Source organism: Medicago sativa, chromosome 1, assembly GCF_051527215.1.
Source record: "Medicago sativa cultivar Bolivia chromosome 1, Bolivia_mono, whole genome shotgun sequence".
In the NCBI taxonomy this organism is placed as follows: domain Eukaryota; kingdom Viridiplantae; phylum Streptophyta; class Magnoliopsida; order Fabales; family Fabaceae; genus Medicago; species Medicago sativa.
Window position 1 is genome coordinate 14,264,467 of NC_140749.1, and position 23,020 is coordinate 14,287,486.

Below are 23,020 nucleotides of genomic sequence, written 5' to 3' on the forward strand. Positions count from 1 at the left end.
GTTGAGCAAATTTATGTTTGCTGCATCTCAACACCAAAAGAATGAGCCCTTCAAAAAAAAAACACCAAAAGAATGAGAATATTGTGAGTGAAGGCAATTACAAGAAAAGAATCAATTTTGAATTTAAGACTCAATTTTGGATCAATTTTGGATGTTTATTTGGATTTTAGTCTTTTCTAACTTTAATTTGGAGGTTTTTATGCTTTTTGGATGTTGGATGTTTTTATCCTTTTATTTTACTTCAAGAATCTGTATAGATTATGTAAGAATCACATGTATTATGGTATGATGAATTTACTTGGGATTACATAAGAATCATGATTTTTGTTGGATTATTGTATGGATTATGAAATTTGATAAAATCATGATTATTTTTATTTTTTTTACAAAGAAAAATACCTTTTTTGATTAAAATATTTTTGTACAAAAAAAAATAAAAAACCACGGGTAACCCGCATATATCCGTGGGTATCTAAATACCCGCGGATTACCCGTATAGAGATACCCGCACGGGTATCATATTTATCCAACGGGGCGGGGACGGATATCATACTACCCGTACCCATGGATACCCATTGACATCCCTAGTTTAACCTATTTAAAGTAGAGAAAGTTGAATATTTAATGACTTTAATATGAAGTAGGCCTGTAAATAGGCTTCCAGTCCAGGTCAGGCTTTTAAATAGGTCAGGCCAGGCCAACAAAATAGGCATATGAAAGGCCATAGGATAGGCTCAGGCTTGCAAAAAAATTTGTAGGCTAGGCTCAGGTCTAGCCTATTCCCACCCTACTCGCGCGCCTTGTAAATTTTACAAAAATGCCCATGAGTAATTCGGATTTTAAAATCCAAAATGATTTTTCACTAATTCGGATTATAAAATTAGAAATATGCATATGTATAATCAACAATCAAAATCTCTTCCATTTCAGCAGTTTTGAATTTTGCTTTTAAAAACAACCAAAAGACAAAGTAAAAAATGCTAAAAACCTATCCAATAAAATCATAAAAATAAACAATAAAAAAATTCTAAAAATTAAATAAAACTAATGCAAAAAAAATTCATATTTTTCTGATAATATGAAGAAAAAAAATTAAAAATGGATCAAAACGATGGAATTTTGGATTTTGAGGGATGGAGTCTCGTAAGAAGTCTCTTCTAGGGAGTCTTGATCCTTGATTTTTTTTCCTGATTTTCAGTGAAACTTTCGGAACAATCGGATCTAGTAGCCCAAATATCGTTTTTTTACTCGGAAAAGCTAACAATGACCTAAAACAGGAGGATGATAGTTAGGAAGATTAATAACGTCCTTAAAATGACTATCCATGATATAATCATGTTCAGAACTGGTGGTGATACAGTTCGGATTATATAATCCGAACTATTTTTCCCTTGAAATATGGTGTTTAGGGGGTGTTCGGATTCTATCATCCGAAAAAATAGGGTATTTTTGAGGTTTTCGGATATTAAAATCCGAATTGGTGAAAAAACTCATTTTTCCACCCTATAATAAAGGAAAAATTCAGTTTAGATTTTAAAATCTGAAAATCACAAAGGCAATTTTGAAAAATTTACAGGGCGCGTGAGAATGACATAGGTGCGAAAAGTAATAGTCATCAAGTGAACCGTCCCACGCTAACCCATTTGTATTATCTGACCCACTGGGCCGAGGGAGGCAGGCTGGATTGGACCAGTCCATTTGACAGCTCTATATGGAACAATGTGTGTTTTCCTTGCCTTATAAAAAAAAAAACCCAACTTACATAGGGTTTCAAACCTCCAACCCTTAGCAGCAGCCACTTCCTACCCTTTCCCGAACTGCCGCCACACTCTACCATTTTTCAGCGGATGCCTATTTGGATTAACAGGTATGAAATGTATAATCAGGTTTTTTGTGTTTTGGTTTTACGTATGAAATATTTGCTCTTTTCATGATCTGGATTGAAAGCGTGTGGCTGTTTTGTTTATTTCCTCTATGCTCTCACAAAGTGAGCCTTTGATAAATTTGGTTGTTTGGTTTATAGGATTGTTGCTGTGTCTTCAAAAATTATAAATAAAAATTTTCTCTGTTGGATCCGTTTATTTGATACGTGTATTTATTTTATTTTATTTGTATGTGTTCTTTTAAGTTTTAGCTAACCTAGATCTGCCATCGCTATTCCAGGCAACAACTTGATGGCACTGTTGATGAAGATTTTTATTTCATCATCATCTACAATGTCATGCATTTGGCCAGTCATCAGTAATATTGATCTTCTATCATCATCGAGTGTGATTTCTTTGATTAATCAGGTGAGGTACCACACTATATCTTAAGTAATGAATTTGTCAATTTTATTTGAAAGTTGGTGGGGTAAATTAATTGTTTAATAGCATTAGTAACCTCGTACACTTTTTTTCCAAGTTAATAAGCATCTAATTGTGGAATCTAATTGTGGAGGTTCGGGACCTGTTGGAGGAGGAGTTGCACTTGTACGCCTCTATTACCAAATTTTAAAACATAGGTTAATGTTTTTTGTGAATGTTTTATTGGATGGTTGCATCGGTGTAACAACTTGATTGTTTTAGCTGCAGGTTTATTGAAAATGTGTAGAAAACCACAAGTGCCATGGAATGAAAAAGGTGCAAAAATGCTGAAAATCTAGTCCTAAAAACAAAAGAAAAAACAAAAGTTAGTGATATTGAATCTAATTTAGTTGGAGGTATTATTATTTCCGAACCAAGAAAAATTGAAGAAGAGAGTATATGGAGGAGCACAAGTAAAAGTAGATCCAAAAAGAAGAAGAATCCAAAGAGAAGGAAATCCAAAAAGAAGAAGAATCCTAAGAGAAGGAAATAGGGAAATGATTGAAATTAATATAATATATTAGGGTATATTATTTCTTCCTTTTTTCTAGTCAGAAACTAATATGAAAACATGTCTAAAGATGTAGGTTGTGATGGTGTTCTTATGCAGACATTTATCCATATGTAAAAATGTTTGTTGAGTGCAATATGATTTAGTTCATTATCAATTGTTTCAAAGTGGTTTCTTAATCACTCTTCAATAGAAGACACTCTCTATAGTTTCTATTACTTCGTGCAAGTTCAATAGGTGTGGTCCAACCAAACCTCTAATTTAATGTTAACTAATTGCTATCAATTAAATATCTTGCACCCAGTTCATGTAAATACACTTTTTCTCGGTTAAGGAACATTGTTAGTTTTTCTATTACTTGAGTACTTAGTCATTTGCACTTTTGTACACATTATTATTACTTGAGTACTTAATCAAATATAAAGCTTATTTCGCTATTTTCATCTCTTTATAAATACTCAAATATTAAATTGCAAATGTTAGTTATTTGAAGTATATGCTCTCCAAAAATTGAATTTTGGAATTCATACATTTTTATTTTAGAAATTAATTTTTTGAATAAAAACTATATATGCTGGTGTATCATGTTCTAAAAATTAAGTTCCATTTTTCATTTTAATTTTTCTTCAAAAATGAGTATTTTGCCTACAAAATTTTACGAAAGAAATATTTTGCGTCAAAAAAAAGGGTGTAAAAGAGTAGCTTATAATAAAAATAAGGAAGTGCCAATAGTAAATGCATCCAATTTGGCACATTTATATGTTCTTCAATGTGGTTTGGGTCTAATTGCTCAAGGTCGGCCCATTTTTAACCCTATACAGTTTATCAATATCAAGTAGCGTAATGATATATAAGTTTCGCTACCATTGAAGCAGGGGAATCATACCATAAATTGTGCAACAAAATTTTATCAGAGAAAACCTAGATACACATTGAGTTCATACCTAATCCATTCACGCAGGCGAATCAGGTATATGATTGTAGTACGATTTTGTTTTGTTTTGAAATTCCGATTTGATTCAACTATATTGTAACATAAATGGCTAGATTTATTTTTGGGGTATTGCAATCTTTTTTCTTTTTGCAAAATGGTAGTTTGCAAAATGGCATTTATTTTCCTTTGTTTTTAATCTTTTCCATGACTTTGTGTTTTATGGGTATGCGATATTGGTTTTGAAATGCGTTTTTTTAAAATATAAGGATAATCGCAAATTCATTTTCAGATCTGAGAATCAAATTTGACAATTAAACCTTCAATTTGAATTTAGGGAGCTTTAAATCCAAACTCATATGCTCACATATTTGGGCTTTAGGTTTTTCTTAGGAACGTTGAGCTTTAGTGTCACAAGTTATTCAGATTTGAGATGGGAACCGACTAACTCTAAAATGACAACATTATCATACTTAACTTTAATTTGCATGTTAAAAAAATTAATGCTTCCATGACCATTAAATTGGCTATTGATGTAGTTTACTTCAATGCATAATTAATCTTGTGGTTGTTCAATTTATGTTCTAGTTTCAATTTATCTTGTGTTGTTCAATTTATATTCAATTGTCAATTAATGGTGTGTATGGTATAATAGAAGTACTTTGTCCTAAATGAATTCTTGAATAGTTTTGTTCACTTAAGGATATTATTTATCACCTATGGTATATATGCTTGAACTCTTAACGGTTTTTAGGTGGTCATGTTTTCATTTAGCCTTTTAGAAGCATTTCACAAATCCTAACAATTTGATACAAAGTTTGCTTACGATATTATTCTTGTATATTATTGGTATATATCTTCAAATCATTTTTGTAGACTCATAATAATTTAATTAACAATATATTTATTTGATTATTAGAACCTTTATTTCCTTTTAATTATTAATATTTAATTTCTATGTATATATAGAGATTAAGTTTGTATTTATATATACACATTAACTGTTTGTTTTATCAATGAAGAAATACAGGGATTTGTGTTGAAAATAATTTTCATATTTACTTTAATTTGTGGTCATCTAGATTATGGCATCATTTATCAAAATTGGTTCAATCTGGATAGATTTTTCGCAATATGATCTCACGGGTCAGCATCAATGTGAGCCATCAACTATATGGTAAGTTTTATTTCAATTTATATCCTTATTTTAATTTGATTATATTACATAAAATGTTGTAAATTTATAAACTCGATAAGCTTTAATCCAAATCTTTGTTCCTACAATAAGAGATATCAATATTCATAATGTTATTAGATTGACTAGTAACAAAGTTAGTGATTTGATTAATTATATGATAATTAGTGACAATGAGAATGAAGATAATGCTCAAGATGTTAGAAGGACAGGTAACTTCCAATATCATTAGCTATTTATATTTTTTACTATTTTATATTGTGTTGCTTGATTTTCATGTGTACTTAATATACACCAGAAAAAATAGGTCTAACGATGGAGGGCCAAAAAGAAAATGTGATGAGCACTGTTATTTGTGAACCAAAGGAAAGTGAAATGGAGGGTATCAATAATGCTTCCATCAATAATAATGTTGACGAAGCTAGCGTTGTTGATAAAGGAAAAGGGAATATGATTCAAACAAATGAGGAATTAGAATTTTCATCCTCTGTTGAAGAAGAAGTCCTAACATTTGCATCACATTTCCTACCCTTTCCATATGATTCACTACAATTTGGGGAAGGTGCCTCAAAGTTTTTTACAGGTGGAACTGATTCTAGGCTTGTACTCAATATTGATGAAGGTATTGAAGAAAATTTATTGGATGAATTTTACTTCCCTCCAAACAATGTCGAAGTAAGTATATCCTTCTTTCATTGTACATAACCATTTAGTAGTGTTATTGCTTTGTATGTGATTTTAGTCGGTAACCATTCATATAACATTCATTTCTCATGTGCGCGCGCGCATATATATAGACATATCTATGAAGAAAAAATTTTGCAAGTCTCCAAACAATCTATTTTAATAACATGCAACAAAATTCACACTTTTATTTTATCAATTTTATTTTCTAAATTCCTTTGTAGGAATATGCAGTCTGAGTCAAGATTCTCTCCATTTATTAGTCTCTCCATTTGTTTCATTTAAAGAGATAAAAACACAGAAAATTAAAAATAATTAATAACAATGGAATCAGCTTATGAATAGGATCCACTACATACTTTTTTGTATCTATCTCTCACCAAATGACATTATCCATTTATTTTTAAGCAAATGGTGAGGATCTTGACTCATGCAACTAGTTAGCTTATACAACATAATATATATTTCAAATATTATCATAATTCATTTTTTACCATCGGGGGTCTAGCATAAGTAGTTGATGCGCTATATGTGTGAGCATGGTAAAATCTCAGATACTTAATTTGATTTCCAGTTATAAAAAAAAAATATGTTTATTTCTGGCAGGAAAATAATGTGCCCACAAAAGAGAAGGAATGTGAGAATAACATAGATGAAATGGCCATGCAAGAGGTTCCGGAGATCCTTAAAGACAAACTACCAAATGTGGAAAATTTAAATGGCATGAAGGGTCACTCTATACTTTTTGAAGAAAGTCATGTAATTAGTGAAGAAGAGGTGAAATTCGAAAAGCGGAGCAGTGGAAAAAGTAGACCCCAAAAGAAGATAGATCCCAAGAGAAAGAAATATGAAAAGAACTGAAATTCATATCCTTTTTGGTTGTTTTATATGAAAATTAAATTGAGGAAACAAGGTTGATGGTTGAAGATACTTTGTTTTGTAAACTTGATAGAAATTATATAAGACAATGAAAAAGTAGATGGTACAAGACTTGTTGTTGTGAGGGGTTTACATTAATTTTTATTTTTGAAATACTTGAAAAATGTGGCCTTGCACCTTACTTATGAGGCTTTAATGTAACATATCAAAATTCTATTATAGTTTTCTATGCCATAAATTTTTTATGGATTTATGTCTCTAAGGTTCTTCATATCGTTGAAGAGAAATCCTTTGTAGATGTTAAGCATTTCCCTTTTGTATTTCATGTGTTTTCCAGAAATTTCTCTGCATGACATGGTTTATATGTTAAGTCATACATATATACATTTTACGCTAAGTTAGAGATTTTAAATTCCAGTTGCAATTAGGTCGCAATTTTATCGATACAGTGAAAAATCACAGATAAATGTGATTTAATTGAAACTTTGGTCTTTCTATTTTGCTAATTAAGGTATTTTGCCTTGTATAAGAATTGGATTGCCTCATGATTGGAATCAATGAAAAATAATAAATTTTCTTTTCTAACTTCTCTCTAGAGTGTAATCTTTTCTCAAATTGGGGTGTATTCCGTCACTAGAGGCATCTAAGGGAACCCTTAAATCACATTCTGAACAGTTGTGTGTCTTGACGAGCACCAAGTCTTGTCTACAACCTCATACTTCTGTCCATGTTCTATGTACACATTTTCATATCATTACCATCAGTAAAATTGAATGTTATGCTTCTTTTGAACCTAAATTGATTTGCTAGCATTTCTCACGTAGAGGTAAAATATTATACTAGTGCTATGTAATTAAACACATTTGTAAAGTAACTTCTTCCATGTAAAGGAGTCAAAAATGCCACAAAGTACTACTTAAGTATTGTAAGAGGAATATTTGTGCGAAAGTATCAGTGTTAATTGACTTCTTCTGATGCCAATCGCGAGGATTTCAAAATGGGATCCAGACCATCAACTTAGACGGAGAGACATTGTGTCTCTGTCTCTATCTCCATCTTACACTGTTCTCTTTATCATCTTGTTTATTATTTCTATCAATAATGCTATTTCCAGCGAATTGGAATTTCGTGAAACATAGTGACTGTGTATTCCATTGAGTCATTTTTAGTTGACCAACATCTTTCCATTACTCCCCCCATGATTTCCGCCAAGGCTCTTTTTTGATTGGTTGGTTTCTGTATAGTGAAGCATTCGGTAAAATTTATGTCGCTGTATATAGCACTACTGTATTTCTATTTCATATATTTCTCTCATAAAATACATATGAATACACTAAGCTATGATGTCTTTTCCTTCATAAAGGTAGTCCAATTCATTTCCTTCAAAATGGTGTTGACACCATGTTAAAAATGAGCGATAAATGTTTTTTGAAATTGGTTGAAGATTGAAATTGGTTTAATCTTCCTATATTTTTCCCAAAATGATCTTAAGCATTCTCAACAGTGTGAACCTTCCGCTATATAAGAAAATTTATAGTGCTATGCAATGAAACACATTCGTAAAGTAACTTCTGCGGTTTAAAGGAGTCAAATCCTACATAGTACTATGCAATTACTGTAATTCAGAGAAATTTACATGTGAAAGTAAGAGCGTTAATTGAATAAGATGATGCAATCAATGAAGACGAAAAACCTAAAAAGACGCGTTTTAAATCTAAAATAATGAAGGAATTAATTCCTGGTTAGAAAACATGTCACCCAATGAAGTAGTTGTTCAGAAATGCACAAGTGAAAAAAAATAAAAAAGAGTAAAAGTAGAAAATAAAAAGAAGATACAAAAGAAAATATCAATGGAAAAATGCCTATCGAATTTTCTGTATTTAGTTGTAAATTTCAGACTATCGAATTTGATTTCAAGTGATAAAAAAATATATTTCATTCGTTCAGGTAAATAGTGTGCCAACAAAAGAGAATGGGTGTGAGGATGTCACACATGTTGTAGATGATGTACTCATGCATGAGATTGCAGAGATCCTTATAGTGTGGAAAATGAAAATAGTTTGCTAGTAAACTCTATACGTTTTGAAGCAACTCGTGAAACTGATGGAGAAGAGAAGTTTGGAAACAGGGGAACTGGACCAGAATTTTGCAAGATGAAGAAAGGGTGCAGCTGCAGTTTGATGTGCCAGATACATTCAGATGGCTGCCTGATGCAGCAGCTAGTTTTTCTGTTAAAAATTGCTACTTGGAGTTGTCAAATCTGTTACGTTCAGCTGAATACGATGAGTAATTAGTGGCAGCAGTTAAGCGGATATGGAGCACTTTCATACCTTCGAATATATGCTTCTGTGGGTGGCGGTTGTTGCAGGATAGGCTACCAACTAAATTGGAGTTATGGTGGAAGGGCGTTTTATGAGTTGTTCATTAACAAAGTTGTGTTTGATGTATTAGAGGAATCGAATTATCTAGTCATTTGTTTGCTTCTTGCACAAAGACTATGGAAGCGTGGAAGTTGATTTTCATTTGGCTAGGAGTAGCTACAGGTTGTGATGGTGAGGTTGTGAACAATTTCCTAATCTTTAACTCAATTGGTAAAGGTGAGAAAGGCAAAATAAAGTATCACATTTAGTGTAGTTGATAACGGCTCTGTGCATTTGGTTGGAACAAAACAACATTCTTTTTAACGGGAAGGTGGCCAATTTCTTAGAGGTGAATTTGGTTGGGACGAAACAACATTCTTTTTAACTGGGTTTTTCTAATGTGAAGAATGTGGGATTGTTTTGTTTAAGAGGCTTCCTAGTGTCACTCTTGTTGGTAAAGCAGGAGAAACTTTGGGTGGTTTATTATGTTAGGGGTGGCAGGAAGTCTCTCCTAGTCCATAGACTCAAGAATATTCAGAAAACAATACATAGTGCTTATAACTTGGAATCTACATGGACCACAACAAATATATGAACATTCACTTAAATCAGATTCAGACATCAACTAAAATTGTTTTCTATGATGTTTGGTTCTTCTTGGCACAAAAATATAATAAATCAAAAAAAAATTATATACTACCCTCAGCGTGTATTTTAGAGCTTAAGAATTTCAATATTCATAACTATCATATTGGAGCAGTATACTTGTAACCCTATACAACTAGTCTTGTTGATGATGAAACCTCTTCAGACTAAGCCTTCCAAAAGAGACTTGTCTGAAAGAAATTCAAAGAGTATTTCTTGTTGTGAATCCTAACAGACGAGATTTTGACAGTTATGCTTGTTGTGTGCTCATTTTAGACTTCTCATCTGAATAACTACATTAGTTTGGAAACAGTAATAACTATAAGAGAAACTATTAGGAAATATTTAGAGGTTAATGAGTTGAATCCAACTATAATTTATGATAGAATATTATAGTGTAATTTGATCCAAGTAGTCGACCCCACTTGGTGGGATAATATTTGGTTGTTGTTGTTGAGTGTGTGTGTGTGTGTGTGTGTGTGTGTGTGTGTGTGTGTGTCCTTAATTCTCCTCTGACACTACTTGTGTTTGAGAGACTAAGTGTTTGGTTATTTAATCTTTTTTAGCTTAAAAAGACACACACTCAATTTAGCTCGAACAGATGTTGGACACTAAATCAATGAGGAAAACCAACACACTACCTTCAAAATTAGCCGAACATATGTTGGACACATTATAGATCATTTCTCCATACAAATACTCAATTTTTACATTGTTTTTGAGACATCCATTCAAACATAAATATTGTTTTCGCTATTTTATCTATATATTATTAGGTTTCATTTATTTACATCTTTTAATCATTTGTAGTCCATAAGATCAAAATCTAAAAATAATTGTACTTAATGTTAGGTGTTTGCGCGAGCGGTTTGTATTAGAGACATCCACTCAAATATAAAGCCTATTTCTCTATTTTCATCTCTTTATTATTTTGTTGTCAATTAGGTATAAATTCAAAAATAATTGTACTTAATGCTCAATTAGGCTACAAATAATTGGAGGTTTTCTGCTGGTTTCGTTGTGTCTAGGCTGGTTCCTGCGGTGTGCGTGTTTGGTTGTGTCAGGGGTATGGCCGTGGATGGTAGGATGGTTTTTAGTTCTGTCTGGTGGTTTAGCCTCTGCTGTTTGTTGTTTTTCCCTATTTCCCTGTTGTCTCAAGGTCACCCTTTGTACTCTATTTCCTCCTTGCATGTTAGTGCTCCTTGCGCTAACTCAGCCTAATAAAATTATGATGTTTCAAAAAAAAAAAATGCTCTATTCCGATCAGTTCTAAAATCCACATCTGAGGGACAAACATCCTCCCATGTCTTTAAGCGCTTAAAGAAAGGGGAATTACAATTGTGGATATCAGTCAAAACTCAACTGTAGTGTTCCTACATTAACAAAGTCTAATAAAAAAGACTCAAACTATGGCTAAAACATTTTGTAGCAACACTAACTAACTAACAATTATGATTGGGCGTCATCACTGTGTATATTAAAGCCCCAACACCTACTAAATTCTTTTATTTACAAGAATATACAATTAATTTATTCTCTATCTATTATGGACTCAAACATGCATTTAAGCCTTATTTAAATTTTGCTTAAAAAATAGTATTTTGCATAAAAGATTTTAATAAATGAGTATTATGTGTTTAAAAAAGTGTGCAAAATTGTGTACTCCCTCCGTCCCTATATTTAAGCACCCATTTGATTTTATTTTTATCCCTAATTGTAAACACCTTTTCAAATTACCAGATGCATTTATTATTTTTTTTTCCTAAACATACCCCTAATTAATACTACTATCTTGTCTTGAAATATGAAAAGTCAAATTTAATACACATAAAAACAAAGGACAATTTCGTAATATTAACACACAAAACAGACATATTAATTACACTGACAACTTTTCTTAAGAAATGTGAAAAAGGCAATGGGTGCCTACATTAAGGAACGGAGGGAGTATTTTGTATCTAAAAAAGAGTGCAAAAATGCGTATTTTGTGTATGAAAAAGCGTGCAAAAGAATATCTTATAAGAAAAATAAGGATAGGCCAAAAGTAAATGCACCCAATCAATTTCATTTATATGTTCTTCAACATGGTTTGGGTCTAAACGCTCAAGGTCGGCCCATTTTTCACCCTATAAATTTTATCAATACCAAGTAGCATAGTGACAAATAAGTTTCGCTACCATTGAAGCATGTGAATCATGCGTAAAATCAGTGCAACAAATTTTTACAAGAGCAAAAGAGAAAACTTAGATGCACATTGAGTTCATGCCTTATCCATTCAAGCAGGAGAATCAGGTATACGATCTTAGTACAATTTAGTTTTGTTTTCAAATTCCGATATGATTCAATTATATTGTAACATAGACGACTATATTTATTCTTGAGATATTTCAAATTCTGATATGATTCAGTTATATTGTAATATAGGGATGATCGTAAATTCATATCTGAGAATCAAATTTGAGAGTTAAACCTTCAATTAGAATTCAGAGAGCTTACAAATCAAGTTGATATGCAAACATATTTCGGTTTTAGGGTTTTGTTACGAATTTTGAATTTTCAGGTTATAAATTATTTGAGATGGACACCAACAAAACATCATATGACAATTTTTTCATACTTAAAATCAAATTTGGTTATTGGAACAAATTAAATGGTTCCAAGACCATTAATTTGGATATCAATGTAGTCTATTTGAATTTTATAATTTATTTTGTGTTCTTCAATTTGTGCGCATGATGAGAACATCATTATAGAGGCCAGTTTTATTATATTGTACAATTACAAAAAATTTGTTTAATTTTTTAGATTCTAAATTCCAACAAAAATTTAAATATTAATTCCATTTTATGTTTTGTGACTTGGGATAGGTTGTGAAGGAAATGATGTTTTCATCATTAAATCTAATAGAAATTTATATTATTCCATGGGTAAGAGTAGTCCTCCTATAACCCCTAAAATATTAATTTATTTCAACATGTGACAACTTCAGGAAAGGGCAAAGGAAATTCAATAGTGTCAAGGAAATGGCAATCATCTATAATAATAGAAGATGATGCAATCAATGAAGATGACAAATCTAGAAAGATGTGCTTAAATGATATAATTAATGAAGAAGTTATGCCTGACTAATGGAACATATCCTTCCAATGAAGTGGCTCCCCAAATTTGTATGACATCCGGATCAATTAAGGTAGCACTCTCATATCAAGGAGTTGTATTCGAAACTATATTATATGACATTCAATCATTTGGCGTTAATTAATCTTGTATATTTAATTATTTTCAATTGAATTTAAATTTTCAATTAATTTTGTTTTAATGGATACCGAAGAATGCCCTCAAAATGAATATGCGACAAGAAGAAAACGAGCTTTCAAACATAGCGGTAGATTTAAAACATGTTGGAAAATTGGAAATCCAATGAAGTGGTGGTTTCAATATGAACGACAATGAAAAAAATACACTAAATTTTTTTCTGCACTAAATTATACTTTCAACTTGGTCCCCCATAAACTAAATTTTTGGCTCTCTCCATGCGTACCAACAAAAAAAAAATACATAGTTAAACCAAATAAGTGAAATGAGGCCAACAATACCAATTACAAATACACTTGTTCCTCAAAGAAAATGCAAGATAGCTAATAAACCCTAACACTTCTAGCAACTTAATGCATTTATTGACACCTGATCAAAGACAAACTCCCAACCTAAAACAAAACCAAACACACCTCCTATAAATAGTATACAACTAAAGAGAGAATCAATCCTTCAAAAAATTAACTAAAGATTTTGGGAATCACTGTTTCACCGTTAACTTCTTTATAAGATTTTGAATTAAAAAATCCATGTCTTTTCATCAAAAAAAAAAAACACATGTATTACATTTAGGTTGGATAATAGTATAATCAGGACATATGGGACTAGAGCTGTCAATATGGTCAGGTCATCCGGGCCAGCCTATCGACCCTCTCTTTGTGGGTTGGGCCGTTAAAAAGCATGAAAAAAACAATCCTTTCTTTTTGGCCTAGGCCAGGCTACTGGGCTTATTGGCCAATCCTTGAGTGTAATATTTATCAATTCAAATTAATATGTATTCTACACAACTTATGATCATGTTTGCATTGCCTAAATCATAAGAAATCAAAGTATCCTGGTCCTCTTCTATTCCTTCTTCTAAATTTATCTAGACATCTTTTTTTTTTTTTTTGAAGGAATCTAGACATCTTTTTTTATTAACAATTAAGGAAATATTTTTTCAATTTTTGTTATAGCTATTGCAACCGCTGAAGCAGCTATCGGACTGGCTATTGTTTCCGCAATTGCTCGTAACAGAAAATCAACCTGTATCAATCAATCGAATTTGTTGAATAAATAGCATTAATTAATCATAATTAATAAAAAAATCAATAAAAATACTTAAAAAAGTACTTTTTAAAATTGTTTTACTGTGTAAGACTTTATTATTTAATTCTGTAAGACTAAATTTTATTGTCTCCAATGTTGCATTTGTGAGTTGTGATAAATATTCTCTATTTTTGCATTTATGTTTTTTTTTTAAACAAAGGAGACTTGCCAAGACAGCAAGACCCTAAAATATATAATATAAAGAAAAAGATATACAAAAAAGGAGGGGGGACAAAACAACCAAAACCCTCCAACAGGGAACACCAAAATTAGCAAAACCTAAAATAAGGTAACCCTAATCTATTTCTAGAAAAAGGTACCCTAATTTGAGATGGCAAGCTGTCCCACCAAAAAGAAGTATTCAAATCAAGCCCTATGTTAGCAAGCAAGTCAACGCAATGGTTCCCTTCCCTATAAATATGAGTAACAAAGAAAGACATAGATGCTATCAAATGGATGCAGTTCCTCCATCGGTTTCAAAGATGGCAAGGCACAATGTTTTTGTTCTTGAAAGCTAAAGTTACCAAAGTAGAATCAGTTTCCAGCCAAAGTCTGACCCAACCTTTTTGGGCTGCTAATTCAATAGCATACATTGCACCATTCAGTTCAGCATTAAGAGAGTTTGAGATACCCAAATTATAAGCAAAAGCACCCAAAAATTCACCATTGTTGTCTCTGTATATACCTCCACAAGAAGCAGGGCCTGGATTTCCAACTGCTGCTCCATCAATGTTGCATTTGATCCACTCAAAAACTGGCGGCTGCCATATGATTTCTTTGATTCTTGGTGCATTTCCATATTTAATATTTACAGAAAATGCCTTAAGAAGCATAAAATCAGAGATGGAAGAGTGCGCTGCACATTTTAAGTTGTTTCCTGTTAAGGCCGTAGCTGAGATAATGAGGTTAATAGCTGCTCTAACAGTAATCCTCTTGCTGTTAAATCTGTGTTGATTTCTGCAGAACCATATGATGTTAATAACATTGATCACGGCTGCCAGAACCACTATCTTACAAAGAGGGGACCAATTTCTCTGACATGTTTGAATAGCCTCCTGAATTGAAGAAAATCTGCAATTAACTTTGATAATAGATTCCAGCCAATTCCAAATATCTTTGGCAAAAGCGCACTCTATGAATAGATGATAAGTTGTTTCTTGATGCTTGCTACACAAGCTGCACATAGAAGGAATTTGACAACCTCTCAATAAAAGATTCTCATCCGTTGGAAGCTTATCATGTAATGTTCTCCATATCATGGTGGATTTGGAAGGTGGTATGTCAGAGTTCCAGATATTTTTGGCCCAAGATATATTCTGACCCACATTGTTGTGAAACTCATACGCCTCCTTAAAAGAAAGACCTCCATCATGAGAGTGGTTCCATATCATTTGATCATCCGTAGCAACAACAGGAATGGTAACTCCCTCAATGATGCCTTGCAGAGTTGGAAAAGATTGGTACAGAAATTGAGGAATGTTCCAAGAGGCATTGTTGATGAATAAATTGACTGTAGCTTGCAAAAAAGGATGCAAATCTGCTGGGATATTTAAAATGCCAACAAGAGGCTGACCGCACCAAGAATCTGTCCAGAAATTGATGTCTCCACCATTACCTATTATCCATGAGGAGTTATGTAAGACTTCATTATACTTATGCTTGATTCCATTCCAAATAGAAGATGAAATATGATATCTGATTGGAGAAAGATTCTTCAATACTCTATTCCTTAGAAATTGAGCCCAAGGGAGGTTTGACTGCATCATTTCCCAGCAAAGTTTTAAATTAGCACCTTCATTAATTTTTGAGAGTGATCTGATTCCAAGACCACCTTCTTTTGTAGGAATGCACACCTTATGCCAGGCCACTGTTACCAGCTTTCTCTTATTAACATCCCCACTCCATATGAAGTTCCTCATCCATCTTTCCAAATCTTTGATTAAACTAACTGGCCAAGAGTAGATAGTGATGCAATGAAGAAGCATACTATGAATCACACTTTTCACAAGTTGAACTCTCCCTGCTAGAGAAAGAAGAGATGCTTTCCAAGCTGAAAGCTTGAGTTTTACCTTATCTGCAATTGGCTGAAAGTAGACTGTTTTTGCTTTGCCTTTGAAAATTGGAACCCCAAGATATGTGAATGGTAAATCTCCAATAGAAAATCCAGTCAAGTTAGAAATTTGAAGCAGCCTCTGATGAGATATAGAACCAGAATAGATAAAAGACTTATGAGGACTAACATATTGACCAGAAGTTTGAGCATACCTCAGAAACAAGTGAGTAAGATTGTGTATGTTGGAGGAGGAACCTTTACAAAAAACCATGATGTCATCTGCATACAAGATGTGTGAGGGTGCTGGATTGTTTCTTGATCCATGTATAAGCTTTAAGTTGCCTTCTCTAACTAACTTTGTGATGGCCCTACTCAAAACATCTTCAGCAAGGCAAAAAAGGAGAGGGGATAGAGGATCTCCCTGCCTAACCCCTCTAGAGCAGGAAAAGAAACCATGGAGCTTTCAATTAATAGCAATTGACATTTTAGCAGACTCTAAAATTGTTTTTATCCAACTGCAGAAGAGATTACTGAAGCCAAAAGAATGAAGGACTTTGAGAAGAAAACTCCAGTCTAGAGTATCAAATGCTTTTGCCATGTCAATTTTAAGAGCCAAGTTCCCACCAAAGGTCTTTTTATGTAACACATTGACAACTTCAGAAGTTAGGCATATGCAATCTTTAATAGTTCTCCCCTTTATGAAGCCTCTTTGCTGAACAGAAGTAATAGCTGGCATTATAGTAGCAAGCCTATCTGCTAGAATCTTTGATATCACTTTAAACTTAAAGTTTGCAATAGCTATTGGCCTGAACTGCTCCACTGTATCTGCATTGTTAGACTTAGGAATAAGGGCAATAATATTTGAGTTAAAATTAGGCAATAACCAACCAGAAGTAAAAAACTGCAAAACAGCTTTAAACACATCCTGCTTGATTATTTCCCAGTATGTTTGGAAAAAAATTGCTCCAAAGCCATCAGGGCCTGGAGCACTATCTTTGTTTAAATCAAAAACAACTTTAGAAATCTCCTCAAAGGCTGGTAACATTGTAAGCATGTTGTTTACTCTGTCAGTTAAAAGGTTAGGAACAACTTCCTCAATCAACCCATTGTGGACAATGTTTGAGTTGGTGGTAAAAATATTAGTAAAGTGATTAACAACATGAGCTGATATTAACTCAGGATCATTCAATGTGACATCCCCATTCCTCATGGTTGTGATATGGTTAGATAGGGTTTTGATTTTAGCAATTCTATGAAAGAAAGTTGTGTTTCTGTCTCCCTCACAATGCCACTTCACTTTGGACTTTTCATGCCAAAAAGATTCTTCAATGGTCAAAGCTTTCTCAAGGTTTATCTGAGCATTTTTTTCTTGATCCAAAAGGAAATCAGTACTGCCCAGAATATCAATATTCATTTGAATTTCATCAAGATCTTTGTAAGCTAAAGAAACTTGTGAATGCACATCACCAAAAGTGTTCTTATTCCAGACTTTAAGAGCTTCTTTCAACATCTTCAGCTTCTGCGACAGAATAAACATAGGGCAACCAGTAACATGATTGTTCCAACATTGTTGAACTATATTGACACAATCTGGATGAGAAATCTACATCTTTAAAAATTTAAAGGAGGAGGAGAACTGTCTGTTGTGGGTTTGAAAATCAAAAAGGATGGGAAAATGGTCAGACCTAAGTTTAGTAAGGGTGCAAACATTGAGGGATTGACAAGAATTAATCAAGTCTTGGTTAACAATGACTCTATCTAACCTCTTTTGAGTATTGTTTCTACCTTTCCTGCCATTCGACCAAGTGAGATTAACACCTCTAGTGTGGAGGTGAACAAGGTTATTGGAATCTGTCCATTGCTGAAAATCCAACATAGGCATTCTGGCAGGAGCATGAATACCTTTATGTTCATGAGACCCTAAAATAGTATTGAAATCCCCTAAACAACTCCAAGGCATCTTAAACTGAGCATGAAGGTTTGATATAGCAGACCAGAGAGATCTTCTTTTAATGTAACAGTTGGAAGCATAGACAGCAGTGACACCAAATGGTTTATCTTTTATATCTAATTGAATGGAAATTTGTTGTTCATCAATATTGATTATGGTAGGGTTAATATGAATGGAGCACAGACACCAAAGGTTAGGAGAAAGATGACCTCTATTGTTAACAGTAAGAATTTTAAGACCAATTTTAGACAACCATCTAGTGGAAATATTAGAAGTAGACATCCATGGTTCAGATAGGAAACATAAATCAGGCTTATACTTAAGAATAAGTTTTTTAAAAGCTAATTTTGTAGGAGAATTAGCAAAACCTCTGAGATTCCAGTATATGCACTTCATCTGAAAGGCTTGGGTGCACCAACCTTTGATCTGGTAATATAGGGTTTTGCCTTTCTTTGAGAGCTGGCTTTCATTTCAGCTTTCTTAGAAGATTTACTGGTGACTACTTGAAAACCTTGATCATCATCCTCAGGAATGACATCATCTGCATCCTTAGACGTAGCAGCTTCAGCAGGAAACTTGCCCGTAAATTTTCTGGTTGCAATATCTGGTGGGATCGCAATTGCTTTTTGAACTGGCAGAACCAAATCATTGTCAATAACATCTTTTTCTGCTAGATTAGCCCAGGAGGCTTTTAAAAAATCAATATCATTTTGAACAATCTCATGATTGTCCTCCTCCTTCTCACCTTCCTCTGGTTCACTGTATTCCTCCTCTACATCCAAGTTGTCTGACCCAGCTTTCTCATTGTTGATGACTTGAGTAGCATCAACAAATTCCGAGCCTGTATCACTACTAGAGTCCTCATTATCTTGTGCCCTGTTTTCTTCATCATTATGATTAAATGAGGTTTCTCCAGCAACTTGCATATCCTGTGATAACTCATCATTAATTGCATTTTCCAGATCCACATCCTCTTGATTTCTGCCTTGTAATGGGGAGTCTGAAGCATTAACCACTTCAGGGGTCTTATCTTTCTTCTTGAAGACCTGAATTCGACCACTTTTCTTTGCTGGTTCTTGTCTTGTCTCTTCTTTCCTATCAGCTGGCCTCCTCTTGCAGATATCAACGTAGTGGCCAGTGCATTTACAGTAAGTACAAAAATCTGGTAAATTTTCGTACTCAATATCCACAAAGAACGCATACCCTGTTCTTTCAACTAAGATTTTGTAGCATAGTTCTTCTTTCAAATTCAAATCTATCAAAACCCTAGCATAATGGCCAAAGGATCTGTCAAGCATAGACTTACCAGTGATGTTATCAGTGCAAATTGGTGTTCAAACCCCACTGGCTATTGCAAACAGTATTTTCTTCCTCCAATACTCCTGAGCAAGACCATAAATACGAATCCACACCTGCGTAGTGGCTTGCTGTTGAAGGCTAGGGCTAAAATCTTTGCTCCATGCAAACAGTTTCAAAATACCTGGATTCAAACTCCAAGATCCCATAGATCTTACCCTTCTCATGTCCTCGATATATAGAAGAAAATGAAAATTCAAAGAAGCCTTTCCCAATCGAAGTCACCCCCCATCTTCCTAGGGTTTTCCACAGGACAGCAAGCTTGGACCTCAAGGTATCCACAGAGATAGGGTTTGAACCCTTTGGTAAAATAACTCTGCCATGCAAGTTGTGTTTGCAATCCTCAAGACCAGCCTCATATTCTTCATCAGGGATCTGAATCGATCTATTCTTACCCTTAATACAAGGTTTAGGTAATTGGCTAAGGGGAATATCACAGATATTGCTCACGACCTGAGCGAAAGTCTTCTGTTGTTTGGCTAGGGTTAAATTTGGTTGTGGGGAAGATTTAGGTGGGGATGAAGGTGGAGATTGAAGGCAAGGCCAAGCTACGATGATGGGTTTGAGAGGCGGTGGAGTGGTGGTCATGGTGAGATTGGCGGTTGTTGGCGGTGGTTAGGTAGTTTAGACAGAAGGGAAAGTAGCTTGTGAACAGTGAATAATCGCATAAAAATCGCCTAAGTTAAGAGAGCTCATGTTGTTTTTCCGTCCAGACTTTGAAAAACATTCATTTTGCATTTATGTTTTTGTGTTATTTAACACTCATGTATGTTGATAATAATTTATGTGGTATGTTTCTATTAAAAAAATATGTGATACTATAGCGTTTAGATGAACATTTTGTGCCCATTTATCTCGTCTTCTTATTCTGATAATGAGTATAAATTACAAACAGTAGTTTTTTATGAAATTTTGATTAAAATTATTGGTATAGAGAATGAATATTTTGCATTTTGAAATTGTCATCAAATATACTTATCTTTTTAAATAATACCAACAATATAACAATTATAATATCTTTATAAAAATTTATATAACAATAATGTATTCTTATCTTTTTAAATGACACCAAAAAGATAGCATTCTTATAGTCAAATTTGTTTAAGGGTATAATTGAAAGGAGAAAAAAACATCTTAAAAAGGTATTCTTATATAAATAGTATAGATGTAGCTTTATTTTCATTCCTTATTTTTTTTCTTAAAATAAAGTAATGCATTTTGAAATACGGGCCAGACTTCCCCATCAGGCCTTGTAACCCACTTCTAATTAGACGTTTCTCCTTAGACCCCCAATATCTCCAAGACCCGTAAATACGTACACATTCGATAGTTATCTACCACATATACATTTCTTTAAGACATATATCTTGTAGATAACTATCGGATGTGTATTTAGGGAGACTTAAAGATATCGTGGGATGTAAAAAAAATGTTCCTTTAATTGGAATGGGCAATTTTAGTAGCCATGAATAAAGGGGTCGACCAACTCTGGCCCATTTACATGAGCTGGCCAACTGGGACGAGGCAGGCTGGACCGGACCAGCCCATTTGACAGCTCTATATGGAATTGTGTGTTTTTTCCTAGCCTTATAAAAGAACCCAACTCACATAGGGTTTCAAACCTACAACCCTAGAGCAGTCACTTCCTACCCTTTGCCCAACAGCCGCCTCTCCCTACCATTTCCCAGCTGATGCCTTGTTTTGATAGGTATATGCGTATTCTGCAGTTTTATTTCTTTGTTGTATTAGAGTTTCAGTGTTATTTTCGGGTACAATCTAGTTTTTTGTGTTTTGGTTTTAATTATGAAGTGCTAGTTCTTTTCATAATTTGGATTGGGATGTCCATATGTTCAAGGCGTGTGGCTGGTTTTTTTTTTTTTTCATTCCTTTTTCCCCGATATTCTCACAAATTAGCCTTTGATTATAATAGTTATTTGTTTTTAGAGGATTATAATAGCCTTTGATTGTTTCAATATTTCAATAAATTTCTCTTTTGTTTCAACAATCATTTTTCTATTCTCTCATTTGTTTCGTTTAGTTAATTTATATGTCTCTGTTCTTTTGATTTTTGGCTAATCTTGATCTGCAAAATCTATGCCAGGAACAACTTGACTGATGATGGTGGTTTTTATTTCAACATCATGTACAATGTCATTCCATTGGCCATTCATCAATAATATTGATTTTCTTTCGTCGAGTGTGATTTCTTTGATTAATGAGGTGAGGTACCATACTATATTTTAAGGAATGAATTTGTCAATTTTATCTGAAAGTTAGTGGGGTAAAGTATTTGTTTTATAGCATTATTAACTTCATACTTTTTTTTTTTCCAGATTAATAAGCATCTAATTGTTACCATCGGGGATTTAGCGTAAGTAGTTGATGCGCTATACGTGAGTGTTGTAAAATCTCAGATACTTAATTTGAATTCCAGTTATAAAAAATATATGTTTCTTTCTTGCAGGAAAATAATGTACCCACAAAAGAGAAGGAATGTGAGAATGACATAGATGAAATGGCCATACAAGAGGTTCCAGAGATCCTTAAAGACAAACTACCAAATGTGGAAACTTCAAATGGCATGAAGGGTCACTCTATACTTTTTGAAGAAAGTCATGCAATTAGTGAAGAAGAGGTGAAATTCGAAAAGCGGAGCAGTGGAAAAAGTAGACCCCAAAAGAAGATGGACCCCAAGAGAAGGAAATATGAAAAGAACTGAAATTCATATCCTTTTTGGTTGTTTTATATGAAAATTAAATTGAGGAAACAAGGTTGATGGTTGAAGATACTTGGTTTTGTAAACTTCAATTTTAATTAAAGATAGAAATGATATAAGACAATGAGAAAGTAGATGGTACAAGACTTGTTTTTGTGACAGGCTTTAATATGTAACATATCAAAATTCCATTATAGTTTTCTATGCCACGATAGTACTACGCAATTGATAACATTACATGTACATCATTTAACAATGATAATTTAGAACATGAACTAAAATGCTTTGTTAGCATTTCGCATGTAGAGGTAAAATATTATACTAGTACTATGAAATGAAACACGTTTGTAAAGTAACTTATTCGATGTAAAGGAGTCAAAAATCCCACATAGTACTATGCAATTACTGTCCAAGGAATATGTGTGCGAAAGTATCAGCATCAAATAACTTCTTCCGATGCCAATTGCTTGGATTTCAAAATGGGATCCGGACCAATTTTAATTTGGAAAGACATTGTGTCTCTGTCTCTATCTGTCTCGCACACCGTTCTCTGTATCATTTTATTTATTAAGGTAGTCCAATCCATTTCCTTCAAAATGGTGTTGACACCATGTTAAAAATGAGCAATAAATGTTTTTTGAAATTGGTTGGAGATTGAAATTGGTTTAATCATCATAGATTTTTCCCAATACGATCTTAAGGATTCATACCAGTGTGAACCTTCCACTATAGAAGAAAATTTATAGTGCTATGCAAGTAAACACGTTTGTAAGTCAAATCCTACATAGTACTATGCAATTACTGTAATTTAGAGGAATATATGTGGAAAAGTATCAGCGTTAATTGAAGAAGATGATGCAATCAATGAAGATGGCAAACCTAAATAGATGCGTTTTAAATCTAAAATAATGAAGGAATTAATTCCTGGCTATACAATATGTCATTCCAATTTAGTTGTTTAGAAATGCACGAGTGAAAAAAACTAGTAAA

At 33.3% G+C, this 23,020-nt stretch overlaps 1 protein-coding gene and 1 long non-coding RNA gene across 2 annotated transcripts; one reads left to right on the top strand and one right to left on the bottom strand.

Annotated features, from left to right (window-relative positions):
• Positions 1 to 14,430: 14,430 nt before the first annotated feature.
• LOC146952921 (uncharacterized) lies at positions 14,431 to 18,354 on the bottom strand. The gene is made up of 3 exons (XM_085740594.1): positions 17,716 to 18,354; positions 16,561 to 17,526; positions 14,431 to 16,467 (listed from the first exon to the last, which is right to left on the bottom strand). The coding sequence occupies exons 1-3, from the start codon at positions 18,352 to 18,354 to the stop codon at positions 14,431 to 14,433; spliced, it is 3,642 nt and encodes a 1,213-aa protein (XP_085596720.1).
• Positions 18,355 to 21,419: 3,065 nt separating this feature from the next.
• On the top strand, positions 21,420 to 22,226 carry LOC146952922 (uncharacterized). The gene is made up of 3 exons (XR_015026269.1): positions 21,420 to 21,534; positions 21,648 to 21,685; positions 21,779 to 22,226. It is a non-coding gene; the product is annotated as an uncharacterized LOC146952922 (long non-coding RNA).
• Positions 22,227 to 23,020: the final 794 nt, after the last annotated feature.

Bases quoted from the DNA above. Each gene is read 5' to 3' on its own strand.
- LOC146952921 (XM_085740594.1), bottom strand. From the start codon at position 18,354: ATGAAGTGCATATACTGGAATCTCAGAGGTTTTGCTAATTCTCCTACA. The intron at 17,527-17,715 runs GTTTGCACCCTT...ATTCTGTCGCAG, and splicing joins ATTCTTGTCAATCCCTCAAT to AAGCTGAAGATGTTGAAAGA. The intron at 16,468-16,560 runs GTCCTTCATTCT...ATTAATTGAAAG, and splicing joins ACTGGAGTTTTCTTCTCAAA to CTCCATGGTTTCTTTTCCTG.